Source organism: Protopterus annectens, chromosome 3.part1, assembly GCF_019279795.1.
Source record: "Protopterus annectens isolate FY-2018-M chromosome 3.part1, PAN1.0, whole genome shotgun sequence".
Taxonomy (NCBI): domain Eukaryota; kingdom Metazoa; phylum Chordata; order Ceratodontiformes; family Protopteridae; genus Protopterus; species Protopterus annectens.
The window spans coordinates 538,162,130-538,187,686 of NC_056732.1; the positions used below are offsets into that span (position 1 = coordinate 538,162,130).

The 25,557-nt window shown below is 38.5% G+C and overlaps 1 protein-coding gene across 4 annotated transcripts in view; it reads right to left on the minus strand.

Annotated features, from left to right (window-relative positions):
* The window catches only part of LOC122798203 (sodium channel protein type 4 subunit alpha-like), a 2,607,519-nt gene that overhangs the window by 210,166 nt on the left and 2,371,796 nt on the right, over nt 1–25,557 (minus strand). For 2 of the 4 annotated variants that reach the window (XM_044066954.1, XM_044066953.1), the window contains exon 21: nt 10,421–10,543. In XM_044066954.1, coding sequence (XP_043922889.1) covers nt 10,421–10,543 — 123 coding nt within the window. Of the gene's footprint in view, nt 1–10,420; nt 10,544–11,054; nt 11,178–25,557 lie in introns of all 4 variants that reach the window. The other 2 variants (XM_044066957.1, XM_044066955.1) reach the window with 1 other exon arrangement.

The following is a 25,557-nucleotide window of genomic DNA, read 5'->3' on the forward strand; positions in this document are numbered from 1 at the left end:
TAACATGGTGTGAAAGCTGCTCTGGTGGCATAGAAGGATAAAGCTCTAACTATGGTCCACCTGACTCTGGCTTCATTAGCATCTCCGATGACTAACAGAGTGCTTGGGAAGGATGGTTGGGAGGGTACTCCCTGGTGATGTTCCCTAAAGGCGAGTTGTGGTCCAAAGTGGAAAGTTGCCCTTGGATGCAACCAGTGGGAGGGGGTGACTGGGTACGGCATATAAAATAACCTCCCACCAGACAGACACACAGATGGCCAAGTACCCAGAAAGCCCTTAAGATCCATGACCGGCGACACAAACACCAGACCAAGTGGGGGGTTACGAGGATGGTGTCAGACTAGGTATGGACATGGGCACTGAGGGCCAGGCCATTATCAGTGAGGTCCCCATCTGCATAAATATTATCTTAGGATTCTCATGAAATCAAGTGTATACCTAGTTGGTCTAACACAAACAACAAACTAACTAATTAAATGCATTTTTAAGTCTGACAAGTAAGTAAATAATGCTGTGGCTATAACAAACCAAAAGTTAAGTAGACCACACAAACCAGTATCATTTCTCACATACTGGACTTAATTATTTGCCTCTAATATGTCCTTATTTTCTTCAATTCTATGTTCTGTGTGCTCAACAACTTTACAATCTCCACTAGTCTATAAATCATTTCTCACACATGGTGTTTACTTATTTATTATTTATATTAATATGTATGTTCTCTCTTTACTTCTGTGTTCTGTGTATCATCAACAGACTTACAATCTCCATTAATTTATAAATTTCAGCTGGCTTACAATAAGGTAACTGTACTGAATATTGCTGTAGACTACACAACTTCTTGGCACTCCATAGCTTCAAATGACAAAAAACAGCTGGCCTTAATTAATTTAGTATTTGCTCATAAGTATTTACATATTTTTGCATAAATTCCTGAAAGTAAGGCTTTTAAGATGCATTGGAAGTGTCCCAGAAGTGTGGTGGTGTCTTATCACTGGTCACTGACAAGTAGTTCACACTCATTATTACCTGTGTAATACCTTTCGAGTAGTGACCCACGGTATTATTTCTCCATGTACATTTCAGTCTTCATATACTATTATGCACAGAAATATTGTTGTCTCCAATTTATACCTACCACCTACCTTACACTTTCTCATTGCATTGACCACACATTTTATCTTCTACTGATGCAGTTAATTTCTAGTTCAAAGCCAACAACTGCTATTAACAAATAATTGTTTTACTTTTCTTTCCCTTTTCTGCACTAAAGTTAATCCTGTTGAAGACATCTGTAGCATATTCACTAGCTGTATCAGCCATGCTTAAATTTATTAATTCTCTCAACAGTTATCTAATCATCATGCAATTATTTTTAATCTGAACTCTTGTTTTATAGCTTTTTATTATGTTTCATGCCTGTTTTCTTTCTTGCTGTCACTCAATGACTAGGCACTACTTATATCAATATGTTCTCATGCCCAGGGGAATACTGATTCCTGTACCAAATCAATATTTATACCACAAAATATGTATTATACTGTGCATTATTCCAAACCGTTTTTGTTTTTGAAGCTTTCCTCCATGGCAATCTGTTGACTTTCCTGATGAAGCCTCCCAGAAAACCAGTGTAATAAAATAAACAAACATACAAAGCAGTAAATATCGACAATCTATGTTTAAAATAAGTGCCTCCAGCAGGTAGCATAACAAGCAGTGCACGTGACCACAAAGTAGTGCACGTGACCACATTAAAGATGAGGATTGTTTGACTAACAGGATCTAGACATATTTTGCAAACTAGAATGGCCATGTAAATATGATGCTGCCAACAGAAAACCAGTATGCAGAATCATTCAGCACACTTTTAGGTGGCACAGACAAATTTTATGTATCTGCCCTGACCTTTCCTTAATAGTACATGCAGTGTATGCAACAAATCAGTAGCTGTGACCAATAAAATGAGAATGCACGTCATACTTAGCAAGTAAAAATTAAGGCAGTAATCCTTCAAAACGTTTTACAGGTGCAGTCAAACTTCTTCTGAAGAGCTACTGCTCAGTTTCTAGCATTGCCTTTATCCCCAATTTCAAACAAGAGGTGCTTCTTCTTGCTGAAGATCTAACAATAAAAATAAATTCTCTCATGAAGAATAGCAAAGGAAGACGGCCAGCTAACAAAGTCAGCTCGTACTATTTCTGCAAGCAAACTGAAATGGCAAAGAGTGTTTGCAAAGTGAGATAAGATGGCTGAACTGCAAAGTAGCAAGTCATTTTGTGCTTGGGAAATGTGAAAACATTTTTGTTCAGAACACAACACGGCTCCTAATACTGCTATATTAAAAGAACAGCAATAGTTTCCATATGTATTATGATGCACTATTCAGTGCCTAGCCTTACTAAGAAACACAATTAATAGAAAAAAAGGAATGTGAGAAAAGCAAGTCAAGCTAGAAAAGCTATAGTGCCCACTACCCCTAAGCCTTGTGCAATACAGCACTTAAATGTGAGGAAGGATTGATGTCTTGAATTTATACCTAGTACCTGCCTTATACTTTCTCGATTTTATTGTCCACATATTTTAACCACTGCTACTGCAGTTCATTTCCAGTTCAAGTCAGCAACTGACATTAACAAATGATGGCTTTACTTTTATGTTCTGTGTCTGCATTAAAGTTGCCCTGATACACAGTTTAATTTTGTTCCTTTCATACTTTCTTATATGTCTTTCTGGCTCTAAATGTTGCTTTCTCTTGTTCTTCATTTGCTCCTCAGTTTCCCGTATTTGTTACACACACTATACCTAAAATGATACTTGAAAGTTAAAAAATTATTTTTACAAATGCTAGTAAAGATGCACACTCAATTTTTTTTTTTTACTCTTCCCTTGTCTCAGTGATTTGATTGCCAGGCAAAGCATCATGGCATTTGCACATCCTAACATTCCCTAGCAGAATTGTTGTTTGGCTTTCATGGTAGACTCTTCTAGACAATTAGTGAGATGTGCTGAAATAAAATACCAGTTATATTCAGGTTGCAGTAAGCATAAATTTCAATTTAATGCATTTTATAAGAAAGAAGTCTACTCATATTAGGGAACAACTCATTTGCACTACAGGATAACACACTGACTACTTCTGCCTCTTACAGTTACCATGTTCCCAGACATATCTCTATAAGCAAATAACAACATGCATCCATTTTGCAATAGGAACCATATGAGCATGTGCAAAATTTTTGAAATATTCTGTTAGGGAAAGCTAGCTATAAAGTACTCCCTCACATACAATTTATTACTTTTATTTTTCATGAGCCAATTTACAGTACCCCAGACACATTTTTGTAAACCGTTCCTTTTTTGTTTCAGTTTTTTGTGCAAATTAGTGTTAAGTGACACAGGAACATCTTTCGGTTTTTCTGCATATACTTGACTACTACATGGCAAATAAAAATACTGTATATAATGTTTTTAAATTGCATAATGCATTAAAAGGCATATAAGTAAAAAGTAGATGCTTCTTTCCCTTACTAAAAATACTACTAGAAAAATGGCCAGGGTTCAGAGAACTCTCTGTGCACTCACATAAAATTTGGGAAGTGCACTTGAGAGACAAAATTAGCCACAAAGAGGAAAAACCTCATTATCAGCTAATTTGCTTTTCTCCAAATTATAAGGCTAATTAGCACTTTTTTGCTGTTATCCCCACTGCTGGCCCATGGATCATGTTGGCCCATGCACCCCACTCATTCCCTCTCCTGTACACATGCACCCCACTCTCCTGTACACATACACCCCACTCATTCACTTTCCTGTACACATGCATCCCATTTTCCTGTACACATGCACCCCACATATTCACTCTCCTGTACACATGCACCCCATTCATTCACTGTCCTGTACACATGCACCCCACTCATTCACTGTCCTGTACACTTGCACCCCACTCTCCTGTACACATGCACACCTTCAAACATATGCATGCACACACTCTCATTCCACTCAATTGTCCCTGATTTCTCAGATCACCATTGATTTTGCCTTTTATATTTGCCCTGTCCCTCATCAATTACTGAGGATTATAGTCATTCAGTAATGTCAAGCACTGGAGTTTCACAGATCTTATTGTTCACAGAATCTTTTATGACACAAAACCTTTTCTATTTATTTTTTAACTAAGGATAACTTTGAAAAAGTGCCCCTATTCTTTAGTGTTCCCTTCAGTATTAGAGGCTTTGTTCCCAGTGTTGAAAAGCACATAAGTACGCACGCGCGCACACACACACACACACACACACACACACACACACACACACACACACACACACACCTACCCATCCTATCCTCTAACTAAACACCCTACTATAACCACACAGACTGACACATGATCACACACATGCAATTAACCTTGACAACTTCCAAAAAGAACTCAAAGCATATAATTGGAATGTCTTGAAACGACTCCCATTACAAGAAGCAGTTGAGTACTTCAATACCAAATTTCCGGCTATCCTTAACCACCATGCTCCTACCCGTACCATCAGTGTAAAAGCCACGGTTGCACTGTGGCTATCTAAAGAAACAAAAAAAAAAATTAAACTAAGAAACAATGCCTGGGCCAGGTGGCATGTTACCAAAGTCCCTATGGACCAAATAAGATACTGGCAGCTAAGGAATCAGACCAAAAAATCTGTCATTCTAGACAAAAAAATCACTACACCCTCCTACAACAAAAACATCAGCTAAAACCTCAAAAGTTGTGGGCTGGTATTAACAATTTTCTCCACCCAGGCTGTTCCACCACTCCTACCCCATCAGCTGCCCTTGATAAATCCCCTGTTGAAATTGCAAACAGCTACAGCTCCTTCTTTACTGAAACTATCCAGTCTCTAGCTACCCATCTCACTCCTTCGGACACAAACACCAGCTCCGGCACATCTAGCCTTGATTGACCCAGCACCCAACCCACCTTTACTTTTCAAACCATACCTACCAACCTGATCCAGACCTTACTCAAAAAGCTAAAACCTGCTACACTAGCTGTGGACCACCTCCCAGCTGAATATCTTCAAAAAGCAGCTGATGCCATAGCACTTCCCATTTCTAGTCTGATCAATAGATCCATCTCAGAAGGATCCATCCAAGCAATATGGAAAATATCACGTTATACCTCTCCATAAAAGAGGAAGTTGCACAGAATTATCTAACTTTAGACCTATAGCCATTTTTCACCACTAGCTAAAATCATGGAAAGATGCATACACAAACAAATCATGCACTTTCTTATTCAAAACGGAAAGCTCGCCGACTCTCAGCATGGCTTTAGGCCATTCCACAGTACCACCACAGCTCTTCTTTCTTTCTCTAATGTCATCAGTCTTCATTGTAACAACAACAAACTATCTTCAGCACTCTTCCTAGATCTCTCAAAAGCTTTTGATATGGTCAACCATCAGCTACTGCTCAATACCCTACAAACAATCGGTTTAGACCAACATGCAATACAATGGTTTCACTCCTACCTAAACGGCAGACAGCTGTCTTATGGCAGAGCAAGCTGTCATCCCAACTTCCTCTAACCCTAGGTGTCCCACAAGGGTCCATACTAGGTCCCCTTCTTTTCTCTATCTTTTTCAATGATCTGCACACCACCATCCCAGGAGCCACCTGCATCCAATATGCAGATGACTCAACACTAATATGCTCTGCCTCCTCTCCTACACAACTTCTAACCCTCACCCAGACCACTTTCACCATAGTAGAAACATGGCTAGCTAATCACCGCCTGCTTCTAAATCCTAACAAAACCAAGCTACTACCTTTCCTCCCCTAACCATAGAATTCCTCCTCCTTCCTTCAACATCAAATCTAGCAATGACACCATTATCTCCCCTGATGACCATACAAAGCTTCTAGGCATAATAATAGACAACAACCTTACATTTCATAAAAATGTCAATCACACTATGACGTCTGTCAACAAAAAACTTGGCTCCCTGTACAGAGCCAAACCTTTCTTCACCCCCCTAGCTAGGGTAGCTATTGCAAGATCACACCTCCTCTCTACCCTTATGTATGCCTCCCCTGTACTCACCAACCTATCCAATGCCGATCTCAACAAATTATCAGGATGTTGCAATCATACACCCAGATTCACTACAGGCATGACTTTTAGGACCCACCATTGCCATAACCTCAAAGCACTGGGATGGCTAGTGTATCCTACCCTTCTACAGTTCAACCAGCTTATAGTAGCGCATAAAATACTCCATCAACCTGATAACACCCCTGTCCTCAAAAATAGTCTCACCCCCTCATAGTGCCCCCAGGCGATTATGTTCAGCTGATAAACTAATGATACTGACACAAAAAATCCAACAGCTCTGCAGGCGATGCTATATTTGCCACCTCAACCGGTAAAATCTGGAATCTACTCCCTACTACTGTTACCAAGGAAACCTCACTACCCCTATTTAAATGAGAACTCAAACAATACCTCACATTTCATTGGCTGTGCTCTTGTTCTAAACCTGACTAACAACTTCACTAATACATGTCTTGCTACATAACCTGCTGTTTAGCCAAGTATCTATGCCACATAGCATTTGAATGTCTAAGCATTGTGAATTATGAGATCTAATTGTATTCTATATTCACATTTTCTGATACGTCACATACCATTGTGTATATTGATATATGCCTGTATTCTTTGTCTATATTTTTCTAAACATGTCTGCCTGAGTTTATCACTCAGTGATGTATGTAATGTCTCTTTTTTAGCATGTGGAGCGTTTCTCCCCAGGCCTCATATATCCAGTCAGACTATCCCAGTCAACAAATGTTAAATAAATAAATAAATAAAATAAATAAATAATATGTAATATGCACAGGTCAGTTTCAGGTGACTTACATACAGAATGGTACATCCGCAGACAGCTCATCTTTAATGCTAAAATGCAAGTCTGCATGCTTGTGTTGTTGTTATCTAGTAACAATTATCATACAATGTTTTATTATAATATATTAATTTCCTGCTGGATTCTTACATGCAGCTGAAGCAAAGTTAAATGGGGGTGTATAATAATAATATATTCTGTAAACAAAAGAGAATGCAAAGTAAAACTTTACAGACTACAATGATGTGCAAGTTAATTTAGCACCCTCCAAAGATCTCTCGCAGATATGGTCTGAAGGGTTTGGTTAACTTATATGAGATGGGATTCTTCTGCAGTTTATGTCCTGCAAAAAAAATTATAATAATAATAATAATAATAATTGGTAAGATTTATTAACTTTACTTATTTGCCACAGCTGCAATGGAAATGTCATATTTTACTGTAGAGCCCCTATGGATATGTCACCATCATCATCATCAGCCCCCTTTTTCCCATTTTCTACATGGGGTCAGGGTACCGAGTTAACTGTCACCATCTCTCTATATTCAGTGTCACACTTCTGTCTTCTTCGACACTCATGCCTGACTGTTGTAGATCTTCTCTCACACAATCCATCCACCTCTTTGCTGGATGTCCTTGTTTCCTCTTACCTTCTTCCTGTCTGTCCCAAATGCTCTTAACCAGATTGTCTTCTGGTTATCTGCATGTATCCAAACCACTGTAATCTGTTCTCTTTGATCTTTTTTGCAATTGGAGCTACTTTAGCTTCTGCTATTATGTCCTATTTTGTCTGTCCCACAGAGTGCCTCCTACCACACTTCTCAGGCACTTAATTTCCATCACCTCTAGCTTTCTCACCTGCTCTGCTTTTATTGCCCAGGTTTCTGTATTATCCACTGTTTTGTATACCTTCCTTTTCAGCTTTCTTGGCATTCTTCTCTCATAGACTACACCTGAGACTCTCTGCCAGTTGGTTGCAGCCCCTCTGATTCTAGATGTCACCTCTTCATTCAGATTTCCCCTCTCCTCAACCATCCTTCCCAGATACTTGAAATAATATACCTGTTAAACTGTCTTCTCTTCTACCTCAATTCTAAGTATCTTCTCATTTCCCCAGTTTGCTGCCATTACCACTGTCTTATCTGTGTTAAGTTTCATCCATGTACCTTCAGTTTTGCATTCTATTCCCCTATCCTTTGCTGAAGTTCTTGCTCAGATTCTGCCTGTAATTCCACATTGTCTGTATACAGAAACTTGGTTCATCTGTCCCCTCCAACCTGTTTGTTAATTTAGTCCATCACTGGTGCATACCCACTCCCACTAGGAACCCCTCTGTGAGGCCGAACACTGTTTGAACTTGAGTCATTGGGTCCTTGTACATAGCCTGCACTAATTCTGCCTATTTTTCTGGGACTTTGAACCACCACAGTAGTGACCAAATCAGATTTCTTGGGACCTTGTCACATGCTTTCTACAAGTCTGGGAATGCCCAGTTGGACTCTTTCCTCATCTCTAGCTTCTTCTCAGCTTCTCAACTATCTGTCTCACTGCAAACATCAGGCAGTGGAATTATATGAATCCAAACTGCACATCTTCAATCTTACATTCTACTACTCTGTGTATCCATTTAGCAATCACCCTTTCCAGAACTTTCATGTATGTGACAGGAGTTTTATCCCTCTGTACTGCCCACAGTTGTGGATGTCCCCTTTATTCTTGTACACTGGCATGAGTATGCTTATTCTCCAGTCATCTGGTATATGCCTTTCTCTCCACACTGCTATTAGTACCCTCAGGAGCCATTCCTCTCCATCTCACACAGTATCTTTATCATATCTGCTGTAACTTCTTCTAAGCCTGCTGCCTTCCCTGACTTTATTTTTATTAGAGCTATTATTACTTCTTCTAGGGTGGTCTCCTCTTCTTCTCTCATCGCAGGAGGTTTCTGGGGCCGTACAGCTTCTGTGGAGTTTTCTTCATTCAGAAGCTGCTGCAAATACTCCTTCCATCTGCCTTTGATGTCCTGCGGACTGGTGAGCAGGTTGTTGCAGGTATCCCTTATGAAGGACGTCTGACTATCTTCTTTACCTTTCTATCTTTGTCTTGCAACCTGATATAGTTTCTTTGTGCAACCTACTGAGTCACTTTCCAGATGTCTAGAAGTATGGTGGATATGTCACATTTTCAACATTCTGGCTAACTCACAGTTTTACTTATACACAAAAATAAGTCCTTCTTTGATTATATAAAATTAAGATCAACACAAAACTAAAAATGCACTATTGATATATATATATATATATATTGTCATGTACTCATACTCAGTGCACAAGCTCAGAAAAAGACGTAATGCAATCCTGTGGTATACAGACGGATATACATTTCCAAATCAGTAATTGTTTATCTGTAAATGTATATCCACAGTTACAGAAACTCTATATGATAACTTTTATAGATTGTCCTGTCTGTTCCCAAATATGTCTGTATGCAGAAAGTTAGTTAATAGTTAAGTGTCTGCACAAAATAGCTTGTCAGACACCAGTATTAAGGTCTGGACTGAATAAAACAGGAATCAAATTCAGTAGGAATATAATATCTAAGTAGTATTTTTGAAAAAAATCTGCTTCATTGCTGAAAGCAAACAAATCTGTTATTATGCTGCATTTAATGTAGCAGTTAAAGCTAAGGACAGAAAAAAGTCAACATGCACTGAACTAACTAACTACGGTTTCTTCATATTGCCCAAACATTTTCTTCACTTCATGAGAAGAGCTTAGCCTTTTCATTTAAAATAATTAACGTACAATAATTACTAGTAATATGCAGATGTTTCTAATTATAAGCATTACGAATGATAAATTATCAGTCCAGAAGTCTAACAGAAAATTCATATTTTTATTGCAAAGCTTTTTTGCTTCACAGTTGTCAAGCAGCACATAGTCTAACATTTGTGGGGACAAGCTTTGTCAAGAGAACTTTTTATGGTGCTCATCCATTTCTGCTTTAAAAGAGGCATAAAAATAAAAGAAATGCATTGAAACTGCTCTTCTCATTGGATAAATAAAATGTCTGTACAATACAGAAGTGCAAGTCGGTTTAGAGCTGAAGGAACAGTATCCCTTTAACAAGCACATCACTTCCCACAGTTAGGACAGCGAAGCAGTTATCTGTATACAAAAACAAAAAATACATCTTAGCCTGGTCTCTGAAAGAAGACCATAACTGATTACACTATGCTGTAAGTATGATTAGAGATAACCACAGCGCCTATGTACAAGCTCTTAGAAGCATTCTGCATAGTGTTATCAGGTAATATAATATGCAGAAATCAATTTATGTAAACAAAAACTGCTGCTATCCAAATGCACATGATGTAACTAAACATAATGCAATCAAGACTTTTGAGAATAATGCACTCTCTCTTTAACTACACAGTCAGAAAAACAAATAGTAAGAAAATGACCCGTTCCCATGCGAGATGCTTGAAAGGAAAGAAGAGACCCTTATACGGAATCGTTTCATCTTACCCTCATCCCTTCAAATCGTGACAATGCTCTTAATGGCCTCAAAGCTCTAAGGGTCCTCAAAGACTTAATAGGACCCAGTTCGGAGAATCCCAGAGGAGTAGCTAAGAGGCTTATTACAGAAACCTAAATGGAGACAGAAAAATAAGAGTGCAGTCTGTTAGCACAAAGAACAACTTACTTCTTTGAGGATTGTTTCACCTGTGAGGGGAACAAAACTGTTGTCAAGTTTTCCGTAGAATAAAGAGTTAGTGACACACAGTGAGCAATCTGTAAAAGGAATAAATTGCATTACTTAAGTTAAAATCAAAATCACTTTGTTCAATTAACCGAACTACAGCAGGGGGGAAACTGAAGAAGGAAGGAATGAGTGTGCCACACTGCCCACTGGCTGAAGCAAGGGTCAAGTTTCTTGCTGGTGCAGATTAGAACCCTTTAAAATGAATTGCAACAAAAAAAGGAACCGTGTATGTGAATCTAAATTAGGGCTTTGTCTTTAGGTCACCCTTGTCATTCATTGAGATCATCAGTGTCCTGTAGGGGGAAGAAATATCAAGCTTAATTCAGATGTGAGGAATATTCTGGGTTAGTTGATTACTTTTCTTTGTAAAAGTGACACACATGAAGAGAACCTTACCCTCATTCCTTCAAATCTGGACAAGGCTCGTAGGGGCCTCAGTGCCCTGAGAGTTCTGAGGGATTTCATGGCGCTCAAATGGTCATAGTCAAGAGCTGTTGCCAACAGGCAAACAACTGAAAGCTGTGCAGATTGAATGGAATTTGAGGTTATTTTCTGCTCAAAGAACATGAATGCATGATACTCAGGTTATGTGTAGTGATGACAGGGAAATATGGTTAGGATGGCTTCTAATTGCATAGCACATTTTAACAGTTTCTCAATATGATTTCAGTAATTCTGCTTACTTGTAGAAACAAACTACTTTATATTGCATGCACATATTAATATACAATCAAAACATTGCACTTTAAAGTCTCTATATATTTAGAGAATCTATCAGAAACATAAACATTACCATGTGATTTTATTTCAGATGTCTTTTGAAATTCAAACTTGGACAATTAACTTTAGTTATTTCAACAATATCATTAAACACATATACACACTCATATACTTACACACACGCATGCATATGCACAAACTCATACACCCACACAACACACACACACACACACACACACACACACACACACACACACACACACACACACACACATGCAAATCAAAACAAAAAACAATTAAAAACAGTTATTTTTTGAACAATGCAAATATATACAGTACACAGTCCTTCAAGTTTGTCATTTGAAACAAAGAACACAGTTTCAAGAACATGTCAGCACTCAGCAATGTCAGATTACAACTGTTTTGCAAAGAAAAAAGACATACTTAAAGAAATGTGTGAATACAGTTTAAGCATACATTTCAATGCAAATGCAGCCATATATATCAGAAAGCAAAAATATCAGCAAATACACAGCCTATGAACTTCCGATTTGCTTACATATCTTATAATGGTCAGTCTTTGTTCCCAGTGGATACGTGCAAAGAAATTTCTCCTCCTAATTTGGTGCATTTCCTGCTAACAGCACTGACATGTCCAAATACAGATTTTGTGCTCTGATATCCCTATTATAGGTTCACAGGTTCATAGGTAGGTACTAGGCTATCGGCCCAAGGGCCTACATAAGCCCAGCCAACAAGGTTCCTTGGCTTACGCCACCCAAAAAAGATATTTTCCTGTGCCACTGACGAGCAGAGACAAAGAAGTGATCCTAGGGTGTATTTCCTATTTCCCATCCACTCATCAAGATTTTTCTTGAAGAGTGCTAATGAAGAACTTTGATTGACATAGACAGGTAGCCTGTTCCAGAGTATGGGAAGTCTCTGGGACAGGAATCTATCCTTCCAGCAAGTCCTGTTTATTGTGGTGACAAGGTTTCGGTTCCTAGAGCATGTAGCCCAGAGGGATTGTGATTTCTTTAGGTGTAGCATGTCCAACAGCTCTGGGTTTGACATAGCTTTATATGTTAGGCAGAGATCACCTCGGAGCAGGCTATATGCTATGGAGTAAAGCTGGAGTTTTTTGAGGTGGTCAGTGTAGGGCATTTGTTTGAGGCCAGTAATCCTCTTTGTGAGGTACTTCTGTGGCCTTTCCAGCTGCTGCAGATGTCTTGTGAGGTACATTCCAAAAGGGGCATTGTACTCTATAATGGGTCTAATGAGTGTTGAGTAAAGGGGAACAATGACCTCTTTTTTCCTGGATGAGAACCCTTTTATGATGAGGTGTGCCATGTAGAAGGACTTCCTGACTACTGTGGTGATGTGACTATCAAAGGAGAGACTACTGTCCACCTGAGTCCCAAGGTCTTTTATCACACATTCGGTGTTAAGTAGATTGCTGCCTATGTGGTAGTTCATGGGTACAGAGTTTTTACCAAAGGGGATGACACTGCACATTTTGGCATTGAGCTTGAGGCCATGGCACTGACACCATGCATCTGTCTCAGTGAGGCCCTTCTGTAGGATGTCCACATCATTTGGGGACTTGACTATGGCTCCTAGTTTGCAGTCATCTGAGAACTTCGTTAACCAGAGGCCTTCTGTCTTAGCCTGTACTTCAGAGAAGTAGAAACCAGACAGGAGAGGTCCCAGGACGGAACCCTGTTGTACTCCACTTGTCACTGCTTTGAGGTCAGATTTGGAGTCTGCAACTTTTACAGTGTGGGTTCTGTCAGTGAGCCAGTTGGCAACCCATCTTGTGACGTAGGGATTTATACCTTGTTTGGTGAGTTTAGCTATAATTCCAGAAATGGGGAATGGTGTTGAAAGCCTTGTCAAGGTCAAGATAGGCTGTGTGAACCACCTTACCTTCATCTACAGCTTTGGTGACTGCCTCAAAGAAGTCGATCAGGTTCAGGAGGCATGATCTGCCTTTCACAAACCCGAATTGGGTGGGATCCAGAGTTTGGAGGTTACCAATGTCTTTGTTTATGAGTTCCATGATGATACGTTCCATGGCCTTGCAGACCAGGCTCGTCAGGCTAATAGGTCAATAGTTCCTGGGATCAGTGGTGGCTCCCCCTTTGTGGAGTGGGATAACTGTTGCTGTGCATCATTCAGTGGGCACAAAGCCTGATGTGAGGCTATTATTAAACATGGTGCTTAAGTGGGGAGCCAGTTCGTTCTGCAGTTCATGTAAAACACAGCCTGGGATGTTGTCCGGTCCCATGGATGCTGTGTTTTTGGCTTTAGAGAGTGCAGCTTTTACCTATGTAGTTGTGATTACAGGGACTCTGCATTCTTCCTGTATAGATATGGGCCCTTTAGGGGTTGGGGGTGGGGGTAAAGTTAGCACTGAACCTATCTGCAAGGATGTTGGCAATATCAGTTGGTTCTGTCATTTTCGTGCCGTTGTGCTGTAACTCAGAGCAGATCTGGTTGTTGCCATCAAGATTCTTGACATAGCTATAGAATGCTTTGTGGTTGTCCTTAGAATTAGAGGTGATTTTGTTTTCGTAGCTATCTTTGGAGGATCTTATAAGGAATCTCAGCTTCTTACTGAGGCTGACCAGGGAGCTTCTCCACTCATGGGATTTTACTCTCTTTTGCAACAGTTTCTTCCTCCTGTTGTACAGTTTGTTTATGGCAGGGGACCACCAGATTGGCTTCCTTTTTTTGGAGGATAGCGTCTTGGTTGTGTTTGGGATAGCACGATCTATGCACTTGTGTAAGTGCTTATAGAGTGCATTTGTGTAGGATTCAGCAGTTGTAACTGTATTTTCCATCTGCATGTTCACCACTTCTGTTTTAAGAAGCATGAAGTTGGCTTTGGAGAAAATTTTTACCGTGGTTTCCTTAATGTGGGGTGGGGGCAGGATGTGGATATCAAGGGTGATTAGCTTATGGTCGGATCGGACCAACGAGGAGTTGACTTCAGGTGTGGAACACCGGTCACTCATGTTGGTAATGATTAGGTCTAGGACATTGTTGCCCCTGGTGGGGGTGTGGATAAGTTGATCCAGGGCATTGGAGTTTATGAATTCCAGAAAGTGTTAAGCTAAGGAGTTGGTACATGAGTAGTTTTCCCAGTTAATGGTGGGGTATTTGAAGTCGCCCATTATTAGGGGGTTTGGTTTAACCCTAATATTTTCCAGTACATCAATTAAAGAGGAGTGGGAATCCTGGGGCATGGTGGGGGATCTGTAAGCTACAGTTTGGATTGCAGTTTTGCCCAGAGTTAGTTGCACTTGGATAACCTCGGATGCATTATGCTGAGCAACTAGCCTGGAGGTGTGGATATCCTTAATGAATATGGACACACCTCTGCCTTTGGTGTTTCAGTCCAGGTTACATGGCTGAAAAGTGTTGTATGAGTTATAGCCTGGTAGTTCAGGGGTGGTCTCTGGAGCCTTGAACCAGGTAGGTCTCAGTCACTGCACAGATATCGATGTTCTCCATTTTAAGGAGTGCCTTGAGTGAGTGCATTTTGAGATTTAGACTTCTAGCATTAATGTCCAACACTTCTGAACTGGCCACATAACTGCAGTAAATTGGTTACTTATTAACAATGAAAGGAGGTTACAGAGAAGAACTAAATTCAGAAAGAAAGTTTAGATTTTTCCTGGCGACAGTAATTGAGATTAACCAGCCAAAGCTGCAATCTTATCATCTTTTATATCACTGTCTGTTGAGGAAAGGAAGAACTTAATCAACCAACAGTTAAATCACTGGCTTTGAATAATTTGCCATATTTAAGGAGGGTGTAACAAACTGTCCATCAGCTGTCCACCTAGAATGACAGGTATGCACAACAGACTGGACACTGGTACAGTGTGTAAATGAGATTATTGCAAAATACTCATTAACTGCAAATGCAAAATTTTCTGGAAGTGCAGTTTCATATAACATAGCATCAAGTTTAATGCAAAGATGCTGAGAGTTCCATGATATACCAAGAAAAATGTGAAGAAAAATATTTTTGCATGAAAATCCTGCCTACCACTACAACTTAACTTATGTGTGATTTCATTATGAAGATACCTCTTTTTATGAACTGTTAACATGGTTCAAAACTTCCCAGTGTATGCATGTATATGTGTGTGTGTGTGTGTGTGCGTGTGTGTGCGTGTGTGTGCGTGTGTGTGTGTGTGTGTGTGTGTGTGTGTGTGTGTGTGTGTGTGTGTGTGTGTGCGTGTGTGTGCGTGTGTGCGCGTGTGTGTGTGTGTGTGTGTGTGTGTAGGCAGAAGAAAAGTGCAATATTATGAAAGCAATTCTATTAAAACCCAGCCAGCCTGCATATATTCATTTGAAGGAGTAATAGCTGAAAAGTCTACATTAATGATGGATTCAGTTCTCAAAACAAGCTCCATTGTTAGATGCAGTGTAATACAGTGCTCTGATAAAGATAATATTATCAATAACTCTGTAGTTACAGATAATACTGTTTAACAAAATTATACATGCATACTGACCATTTTTCAGATAAGAAGCTGTCAGCTCCAACAAGCAAGGCAATCACTATTGAACAGGCAATAAGTTACTGGGTAATACAGATTGTTAAATCAAGTAGCTTTTCAGCACTACCTGAATAATCATGCCTGCCTTGTCAAATGAGCAATGACTGACTCTTTTTTTTCAAAAGAGATGCAAAAACTCCTTGTAGCACCCATATAAAAGGTTTCATAACTATCTGTTGTAACTCTGAGGCCATATACTGTGCAGCAAGCTGGAAAAGTGGTGTTAACTTATCAACCAATGATTCAGGCTTGATCAACTATGTGTCTCTGAAAAGTGATTCACTCATTTAAGATGACACTTTTCCTTGAAATTTAAGCAGTGATCCACCATATGATTTAGTGTTTAGTACCTGAAGAACAGTACTGGTAAGTCTGAACAAATTAAGAAGAACAAAAAGAAAAAGACCAATACAAACATGCAGCATCAGTCTTCCTGTTGTGAAGTATTAATCCATACAAGCTTGTCTGATGTGATACGATTAATGAAACTTTGCTGAAATTTTACATTGTAAATTTTTGGCATTTTTTTGCACATAATCTCTTCTTTGCAGCTTTAGAATTTTGAAACATTCAGAGATGATAGACGTATTTAAAAATAAGTTAATGAACAACCAGAAACCCTGACAAGGCAGACGGCAAACACTTCTTTAGTAAAATTAATGACATTTTTTTCAATAAATTTTGTTTATTTTACTTAAGAAGTGTTTGCCTTCTGCCTTGTCAGGGTTTCTGGTTGTTCATTAACCTGTCTATGGATTCACTCGCTGTTTGGGGCTTGTTTTTAATATTTAAAAATAAATTCTTATTAAGGAGATTGAGCCATTGCTAGTGTCTTACAGGGATAAAGCCCTATGACCTAGTTATCAAGTTCAATTAATTTTGGATACTTAATTATGAAGGCAGGATGTGATGGCTATGGCCATCTTGGAGGAGATTGGAGAGACACAGCAGGCATATAAAATGCCGCAATAATTTTGAGCAAGAGCAGTGTTGCAAAGAGCATGCCTTGGGAAGGCTTTCAGCTCACCAAGCCATTGTTGGATGGTACCTTTCATTAGCAAGTGTACAAGAGCTTGCATTCATGTGGGTGAAAGCATAACGGATCCAAGCCATGAAGTAGGCAGTGTATCTCTCCCAGTCCAAAGGGTAGGGCTAAGACTACATAAGATCCCTTCATTTGTCTGGATATTGGTGAAGGCCAAGAGTTTAACAACAGAACATCAATCAACCTTCATGACTGTCTGTATAACTGTTTCCACGTACAACACTCGTTCTTCATGGTACTGTGATATGTTCCTCATGTGAAAAAATAAATGGGTTAAGTCCAACTGGGAATCACCTGATGGTTGATGCTCATAATACAAAAAATGAGTTAGGAAACAAATGCTAGCCAAGAGATACATAACAGAATATACATATGTGAATCAATGAAAGTGAATTGATGAATACACCATAATTTGCATTCATTTTAATAGTTAAATCCTAAGTGATCCTGACAGATGTCAGCAAGATAGTTCAAATTTGTGTGACTTGGATTATAATATTTATCATTATCTGCCTTAAAACTGAATAGTCCTAGTGCAACACACACACACACACACACACACACACACACACACACACACACACACACACACACACACACACACACACACACACACACACACACACACACACACAGTTGTACCAGACAAAAGTCAAAAGTCCAGGCAGTAGACCTTTCCAAACAGAAACTCTCTAAATTCTAAAATTTTAATAACCATGCCATTAAACTAGAAAGTTAAGTTTGCAGTAACTGAACTGACTGAATAATTAAAGAAATAAACTACTGCTATAAAATATTTTAGAGACATTGTGTTGTATTTCTGTTGGGGAAACCCAGGTGCAGAAAAAAATTTGATGTTGCAATAAAAGAGAATTTTAACATGTTATGGGCATTTTCATGTATTTGCAATTAATATTCATTATTTTGTAATATTCACTAGAACCAGGTTTTTACCTGTTCAGAAATATTATGGTACAGTGAACCAATATTGAAAAGGTACACACAACAACAATGTGCTATGGAGACATGTACTTGTATGTGTGCCATACCCTTATCAACAGAAGTAATACACTCCAACAGTATTCTATGCTTCCATTGTGATCATATAACTATCTAGGAATTTATTTAGATCAACATGTCTTAATAACTGACATAGAAATCAAAGTAGTGAAATACCAGTCTTTTCTCAAAAACACACAGTATTGGGCAAGCCGCCATACTTTTGACTCATAAACGTGCTTTCCCCTTTGTAACTCTTGACAACTCACACACAACCAATCCACTGCAAAAGGTTATTACTGCAAATACAAGGCCTACGTCTCATTGTAAAATGTACCTTCTACCCTAAAATGATCTACACCACCATTAATGATTTTTGACATCTCCCTCGAGCCAATAAAAGTTTTCCTTCCTATATATAACATCTCCTAAGACATCATGTTGCTGTTATCACCATCCTACTTTGATTTCAGTAGAGAATCAATACCACTGACTGTTTTCTCAAACTTTTAGTTTTTAGGTTTTAATTAATTACGTGACAATCTGGCGTTAGCATAAGGATTAAGGCTATTAGCTAGCTATTAATGAGGTGCTTCCTATAGTCCTGAGTTTCCCTTACCCTCCGTTTTCCCACTGTATGACTGGGTAAGTCATTTAGACAGACAATTCTCATGAACTAGAAAAAAGTCTGTTTGGATCAGTGCTCAGATAACAAATTAATAAATAAACGTGTCTAATTACTTGGGAATGCCACCTGCATGTGTCTGCAATAATTGGATCCTTGCCTGTTCAGAAAAATCGTTTCTGATCATCTCAGTGCCACACATATCACACTCACTCTTTTCCATGCCTGATGTGATGTACTCATAACCACTTAGTAATGTCCTAAAATCCAGGCTGTCAATACCCTTGTACTGTTATAAATAGTAGATGCTGTAAATGTGAATGCTTACCAATGCATGTTAGAAATATGACCACTTATACCGCAATCAGATTTGTTGTAGCTCTTGCCCTCATTGCCTGTGACAGTCAACAAATTCACTAATAAACCCTTTCTTGAATGCACACTTTCATGTTGTCAATGCTGTCATTCCATTCTCATTGTTTTTGTTAATATATATCTTTAAAATTTGTAATTTCACAAGACCCAAGCTATAATTATAATCTATTAAAATCGCAAAATGTGTTTAAGTCTTCTGTGCTCTACAATAGATTGTGAAATGTCATATCTAGCTTATACTAACACGTGTTTTATCATATTTTCGAAATGTGTATCATTTAGTGAAATGTTTAATTTTGTCATTATGTGAGTCTGGTCATGGCTGAAAATTACAAGCTTGCCTATGCAATCTACACACACATACACACACACACACACACACACACACACACACACACACACACACACACACACACACACACACACACACACATATGCACACTCAAATGGGTCTATACTATAACATCAAAGTCTTAAAACTTCGAATGTTATAATATCGAACCCTATTCAGCGAACGCTTGAAATAGCAAAGCTGCAGAACTAGGAAAGTATTCGGTGGGCCATTTCTGCAGCTTTGCTATTTCCTTGACTGTGGAGTGAAGGTTACAGACCAGGTTAAGGTAAGTGTGCGAACGAAGGTGAGTGTATGATAGGGACCTTAGGGTTAGGGAGCGGGTAAGGTTAGTGTGCAATAGGGACTTTAGGGTTAGGTTTGGGTTAAGGTAAGTGGATAGCTAGTGGTGTATGTCTGGTTTAGTGTAGGGTTTTGTGAAGTATATGCATGTGGATTATTTATTTTGGTGTACTTGTGTTGTGTGTATGTTTGTCGGAACAGCAAATTTTTTCCCTGGGAAAAAATTTGCTATTCTGACTGTTCGGTTTTCTGGTGTTTCGATCGAATGGGTTCGATATTATAACATTCAAAGTTTTAAGACTTCGATGTTATAATATAGACCGCACTCAAATACACACACACTTGTTATTTTAATTAAAATGTGTGGGGCACCTTTATTTAATGTACACAGTGCAAAGGATTCAAGCATCCCAACAGATGTTTAGTCCCATGAATGTTTCTCACATTCTGACACATTTTCTTACAATTAATAGAATAGAGTAGGCATTCAACAAGACGGCTTTCTCAGCTGACCGACCTTCCACTTACAGCACAGTAAATCGCTAATAAAAATTTATGCAGCAGGAGCTAGATATCCCTTTTACACAGAAACAACTAAGTATAGTCCCACATTACCATATCTCACTAACAGCTTACATTAGAGACAGTAACCCAGCACCATTCTGACACGGTCATCACAGATCATGGCATCATTGCAGACAGCTCCCTATCCTGTGTCACTACACAACAACAGTAATCAGGAAATCATTGTATCTACTCAAATTAATAATTAAAGGTATTTTATCCTGGTCAGAAGAAGCTATCATTCCTCTACACGCTGCCCTGATCAGACCAGTCATAGAACATAATGCACCTTTTAGTATACCTCTAAATAGACATATTACAAAGTTAGAAAAACCCAAAGAGTTTCCTAACTAAAAAAAGAGCACAGGACTAAGGTCCCTTATCTACCAAGACAGGTTTGAAGCTTTATCTCTATACTCTGTCTTTATAGACTCCTGCCAAGTGATTTATGGCTATGGTTTTGTGCTGTTAAACTCCCAAACATCCTTCATCTCCTACACCGCCACAAAACAAACTGCACCAGAAGGTTTCAAACTAAAGATTTACATTTCCATCACCAAATAAATAAGAAATGCCAGAGGGACATATGTATTACTCACTGCTCCCCATCTCTGGAATAATCTTCCTTTATTATAAAACCGAGTGGTGCCATCACCACATTTAAGTCACACCTTAGAGATTGGATAGGTGACTATAAATTCATCCGTCACCTGACTTGTTTTGCTCCACTGGAGGCAGGAGTTGCCTTAAAAGGGTGGTATTTGCAACATGATTGCAGTCCATTGATTGCCTCTGCCTTGTAAACTTTCTGGATCTATTAATGTCAGCAACTGCACTGCTTTAACTAAATCTCTAGGATGCACTCTCAAGCATACTGTATTGTATTGTTTTCTATTTCTGATGTATGTTAAACTGTTCGCATACAGACTTGGGGATTAAATGTTTGGAGCCTATATGGAAAATGGTGACTCAAAGTTCTTGGTCTAAGACAGCTAACTCCTAAACAAGGCTTCAAACTGACACAAATTATTTTTCCTGTAAAAGCAGGTAACTTAATATATTAGGCAATCTCAGCTACCTCTGTAGTCACCTTGCTCTTGACTTCCTACTTATCTGACTGATCCTAATCGTCTCTTCTGATCCCCTGTACAAATGTTTAATCTCTTATTCTGAATAATGTTTTGCTAACCTAACCAGTGTGTCTCTTACCTCTCTTACACTTTACTCTTTACTCTCTGTTTTGTTTTTCTTACTTCACAACACTCTTAGCTTTCCATCCACTTTTTTTCACACCTTTCTTAAATTCTTTTTCTTGCTGCATTAGTCTATGCCTGTTCTGAATCTTAAATTGCTTAAGTTTACTTAAATTATGAATGTAAATATTTACATCAAAACCAAAATTCTCCTACAAATGTGAAACGTTTTTACCTTAGTATTTTGTCTATTAATGATTGCCTTGCTTTGTTGTGATATGGGTGCGTACTTTATCTATTAATGATTGCCTTGCTTTGTTATTATATGGGTGCGTCAGATTAGCCTATCTGTTTTTGTTAAGCTTGTACTGTTGTCATGGATATTGGAGTGTTTTTCCCTGGGCCTTCATTCTGGATGGTGTCTGCCCAATCAGACCAAAATATTTATAGACAGAAGTACTAAACAAATTAGCCAAGCAGTGCCATTTATTTTATGACTATATAGTTGCTATTTGTCCATCATCAGATGCCTTAGTAAAATATACTGAAATACCAGTCACAGCAGGGCAGGCTAGCATGTGGAGTAAATTGGGTTGTAGCACCACACCAATGCAGCCCTGTTCCTGCAAAATGCTGCCTACTGAGCTTTTAATAACACTGCAGATGATAGCATGCATATCTTTTCACGATCACGACTGCTGATACGGTCAATATAAATGATACCCCAAAAGCTTTTAATTCTGACACTGTATGTTGATTGATTGCCTACATCACAACAGATAAAGAAAAGAAACATGGCAACATACCAGAGGAGTAAAGGCAATCAATGTGCTTTCTCTTGTCTAGGAAGGTAATTATGTGGAGGGCAACTGACTGTGTGGCAAACATACCGTGACTATCCCCTCTGATAAAGAATAAGATGTTAGGCTATATGGACTATATTTCCAGATTCCTTCTTGGAGTAAGTATTTATACTACTTCAACATATTTCTTACTAGGGTTGAAATGAACCATCTGGCATATTTCTTTAATTTTCATTTTTAATTCCCTCAACTCCTAACTGGGTAAGTGAAATGGTCATTATGGACACTAGTTAGTTTTGAAGATGCCACGGTTTGCAAAATCACCATCTATTCACTTAAGATAAAGACGGTCATTCTGAAATATGGGGCATAACTTTAAAATCACAGCCTGCCCCCTTTACTTTATCTACACATTTTTCCCCCAATAATAACAAGTGTCAGGCTTGTCCAAAGAGGGCTTCAGTACTACCTAGGCTTCCCTAATACAGTGCTGAGAGGTTGTTCAATACTTAAGTCGCATGTTCTGTTTAATGGCAACTTTATACCTGGATAGAATTCTTTGCATAATAAATGAACATATTCAAAAAAAATTTAATGGCTGGGTTGTAGTTGGTTCTCCATGCAGGACAGTATTTGGCTGTAGGAGTAGCAATCATATTCATGTCATAATAATTTGGTCTTGGATGGGTGAAATGGAAGCAGCCAACATATGACATCAGGAAAGCTCTTTCAGCTAGCTGAGACAATTACAAATAATGCTGTACTTATATATCAGCGAGAAGGGAAGAAGATAAAAAAAGTACACAATATTCCATAGAGTTGTGTTGGACTAGAAGATAGAAATGCAGTCTGGTACAGTAAGGTGTGGAAGAAGCAGAAGCTGAGGGCAGTGATGGTGAAAGATATCTCGTCTGTGGCAAGGGAAGAAAGATAACACTTGATTTTAAGGAGTTTGAGGAAATTAAAAAGTTGTTTGAAAAGTAAAGTTGACTACAGTGTGGCTATCTGGCTGTTTTCCTGCCTTGCCTATACGTGGACATGTTCCTTTGAAGTAAGGAGATAAGGATCTATGGAGTCCACTCTACAAGTAGACAAGATGCAAACACACGTGTTCATGTCTTTGTTTGTTAGGTGGAGGGGCAGTGCTTGAGACTGACCTTTGCTTAGGATTTCTAGTAAGCCCTTGAAGTTCCTTCTGGCAGTACTTTTGTCGACAATTGACAGTCAGTTATGTTTCTAACTAACATCAATTTACAAGCAGATTTATTACATTTTAGTAATATTAATAGCTTTGTGGTCATTAACACAAGTAACTCAAGCTTCTATCTAAAACCTACTGGTTGTAGACATGTAATGTTTGGAGAGGAGACCTTTTGGTTGCTAAATTGTCATTTGGTTCACTGACTTGTGTCTAGGTTTATGTATTGCTTCTGCAGGCTGTAACTGTATCAAGTTTAATATTTCCTGTTGGCTGTTTTAGTTAAACTATTCATGTTTTTCTGTGGAAAAATAACTACTAGGTTTGAACTAACTTTTTATAGACTTTATCACAATTTTTTATGTGTAGGCTGCTATAGTTTGTTGCAACATTTGACTCTGGATTTAACGGATGAATTTTGTTGAAATGATTTGGTCACGAGATGATTTAGTCTCTAGAGATTACCAAGAAAAATGCTGTGTTTGTAATATGTTTTAGCAACCGTTATTAGTTGCAGCAATTGTTCCAAAGTAAATTCAGGCAACACCCCCCCCCCCCATTAATTTATTGGAGGAGGTTGATATGCACAAGTAAATCATTATCCTACTGATAAAGTCAATGAAACTTCACAATTCAAATAGCTTGTAACTGTACAGATTTGGCATTTTGAACCAATACTATTCTAACTAGGAATACAACAAGCCAGACAGGAAGCACTATGCAGTGCAAACGATACTATCTAATTTTGTTACTGCTCTCAGTTTGCACTCAAACAGAAGCTGTTAGAGTTTCTTCTGAGTTGCTGAATTGCCTACTCCCTCTGTTTTATCTTTAGGAAGCATTCAGTCAGAGGCTGAAATACCCTTGCCTGGGATGCTAATTAATTCTCTTACTGTGTTTTATACTAGTGACTGGCTAAGTATAAATTCTACTAATGGAGGGGTTGGCATTGTAGCACTTCCCTTATGCACAAATTTAAACAAGAACTCTAAATCATGTTTTCCTTCGGGTTCTGTATTTAGTGCTAAGACAAATGGTGCTGTTTCTAATAGCAAAATAGTGTGGAGTGAGAGTGATGTAGCTGCAGCTGGGGCAGATGATTTTTATTTTGTTAAGAAGAAGCAGAGACGATCATTAGAAAGAAGCTTTCTTGTTCATCTCTCAAAAGTAGGGATAAGCCCAATATCAGTGTATTAAATAGGGGTAACCAACTTGCCACCACCAAGAAAAATGCTGGGCAGGTGCTAATAATTGTTGATGAGAGGGCGAAAGGACATTTTCTCAGGACTCATAGGGATACAATAACTATCTCATGCTTAAAAGTCAGCAATACGTCTGATATATCATGTATTCATGTATCGCATAATCCAAACACAAGGTATGACACAATTTTTGTGGTTGCTGGGTTTAATGATGCGGCCAGGACTGATAATGAAATTTTCTCTAACGCAACAGGTGACATCATCAAACAAGGTCAAGCATATAGTTTTTAGTAGGTCTTATTTAATATTTTTTCAGCCTCTAGATTCAATGACATACTTAAGGTACAAGTCAGATTTTTTTTTACAAACCTCATTGGAAAGTAATATTTATGAAATTCTGAGAAGGGAATACTCTTATGAGAACAGTTTGAGGCTAAATCTGATTATATGAGCAGGGATAAACTGCATCTCAACCACTGGGGAAACCAAGTATTGGACAGTTTGTTTACCAAATCAGTGAAGGCTTTTTATTACTATCCTAGGGGTAGTTAGTGCTCCAAAAATATTAGATTTGAAATGTATACAGGGTAATGCCATGAGTTTGAGTAACACACTGTCCAAACTGGAAGCTCAAACAGCATATAATTATTTAGATATTTTGCTCATCACAGAAACTCAGTTTAGTTAAAAAAACAGTACTTAACCAGAGTAGATAAAAAAGAGGCTGGTGCATCAGTATAAATGATAAATAGGCACAATTCATTGTTAAACCAAAAACATAAAGGTGCAATAGTGCTTGAGAAAAACAGTTAAACCCAAATAAAAGCACTATTTGTTGTGAGTCCAAACCTTCTTTATTATAATATCAAAAGTGAACGCTTTAGTCAGTTGAAACTTGACTTCATCAGAATTCACTAGAAAACTGAAAAATACTGTTTAAATATACACACTACTGTTCAATGATTGG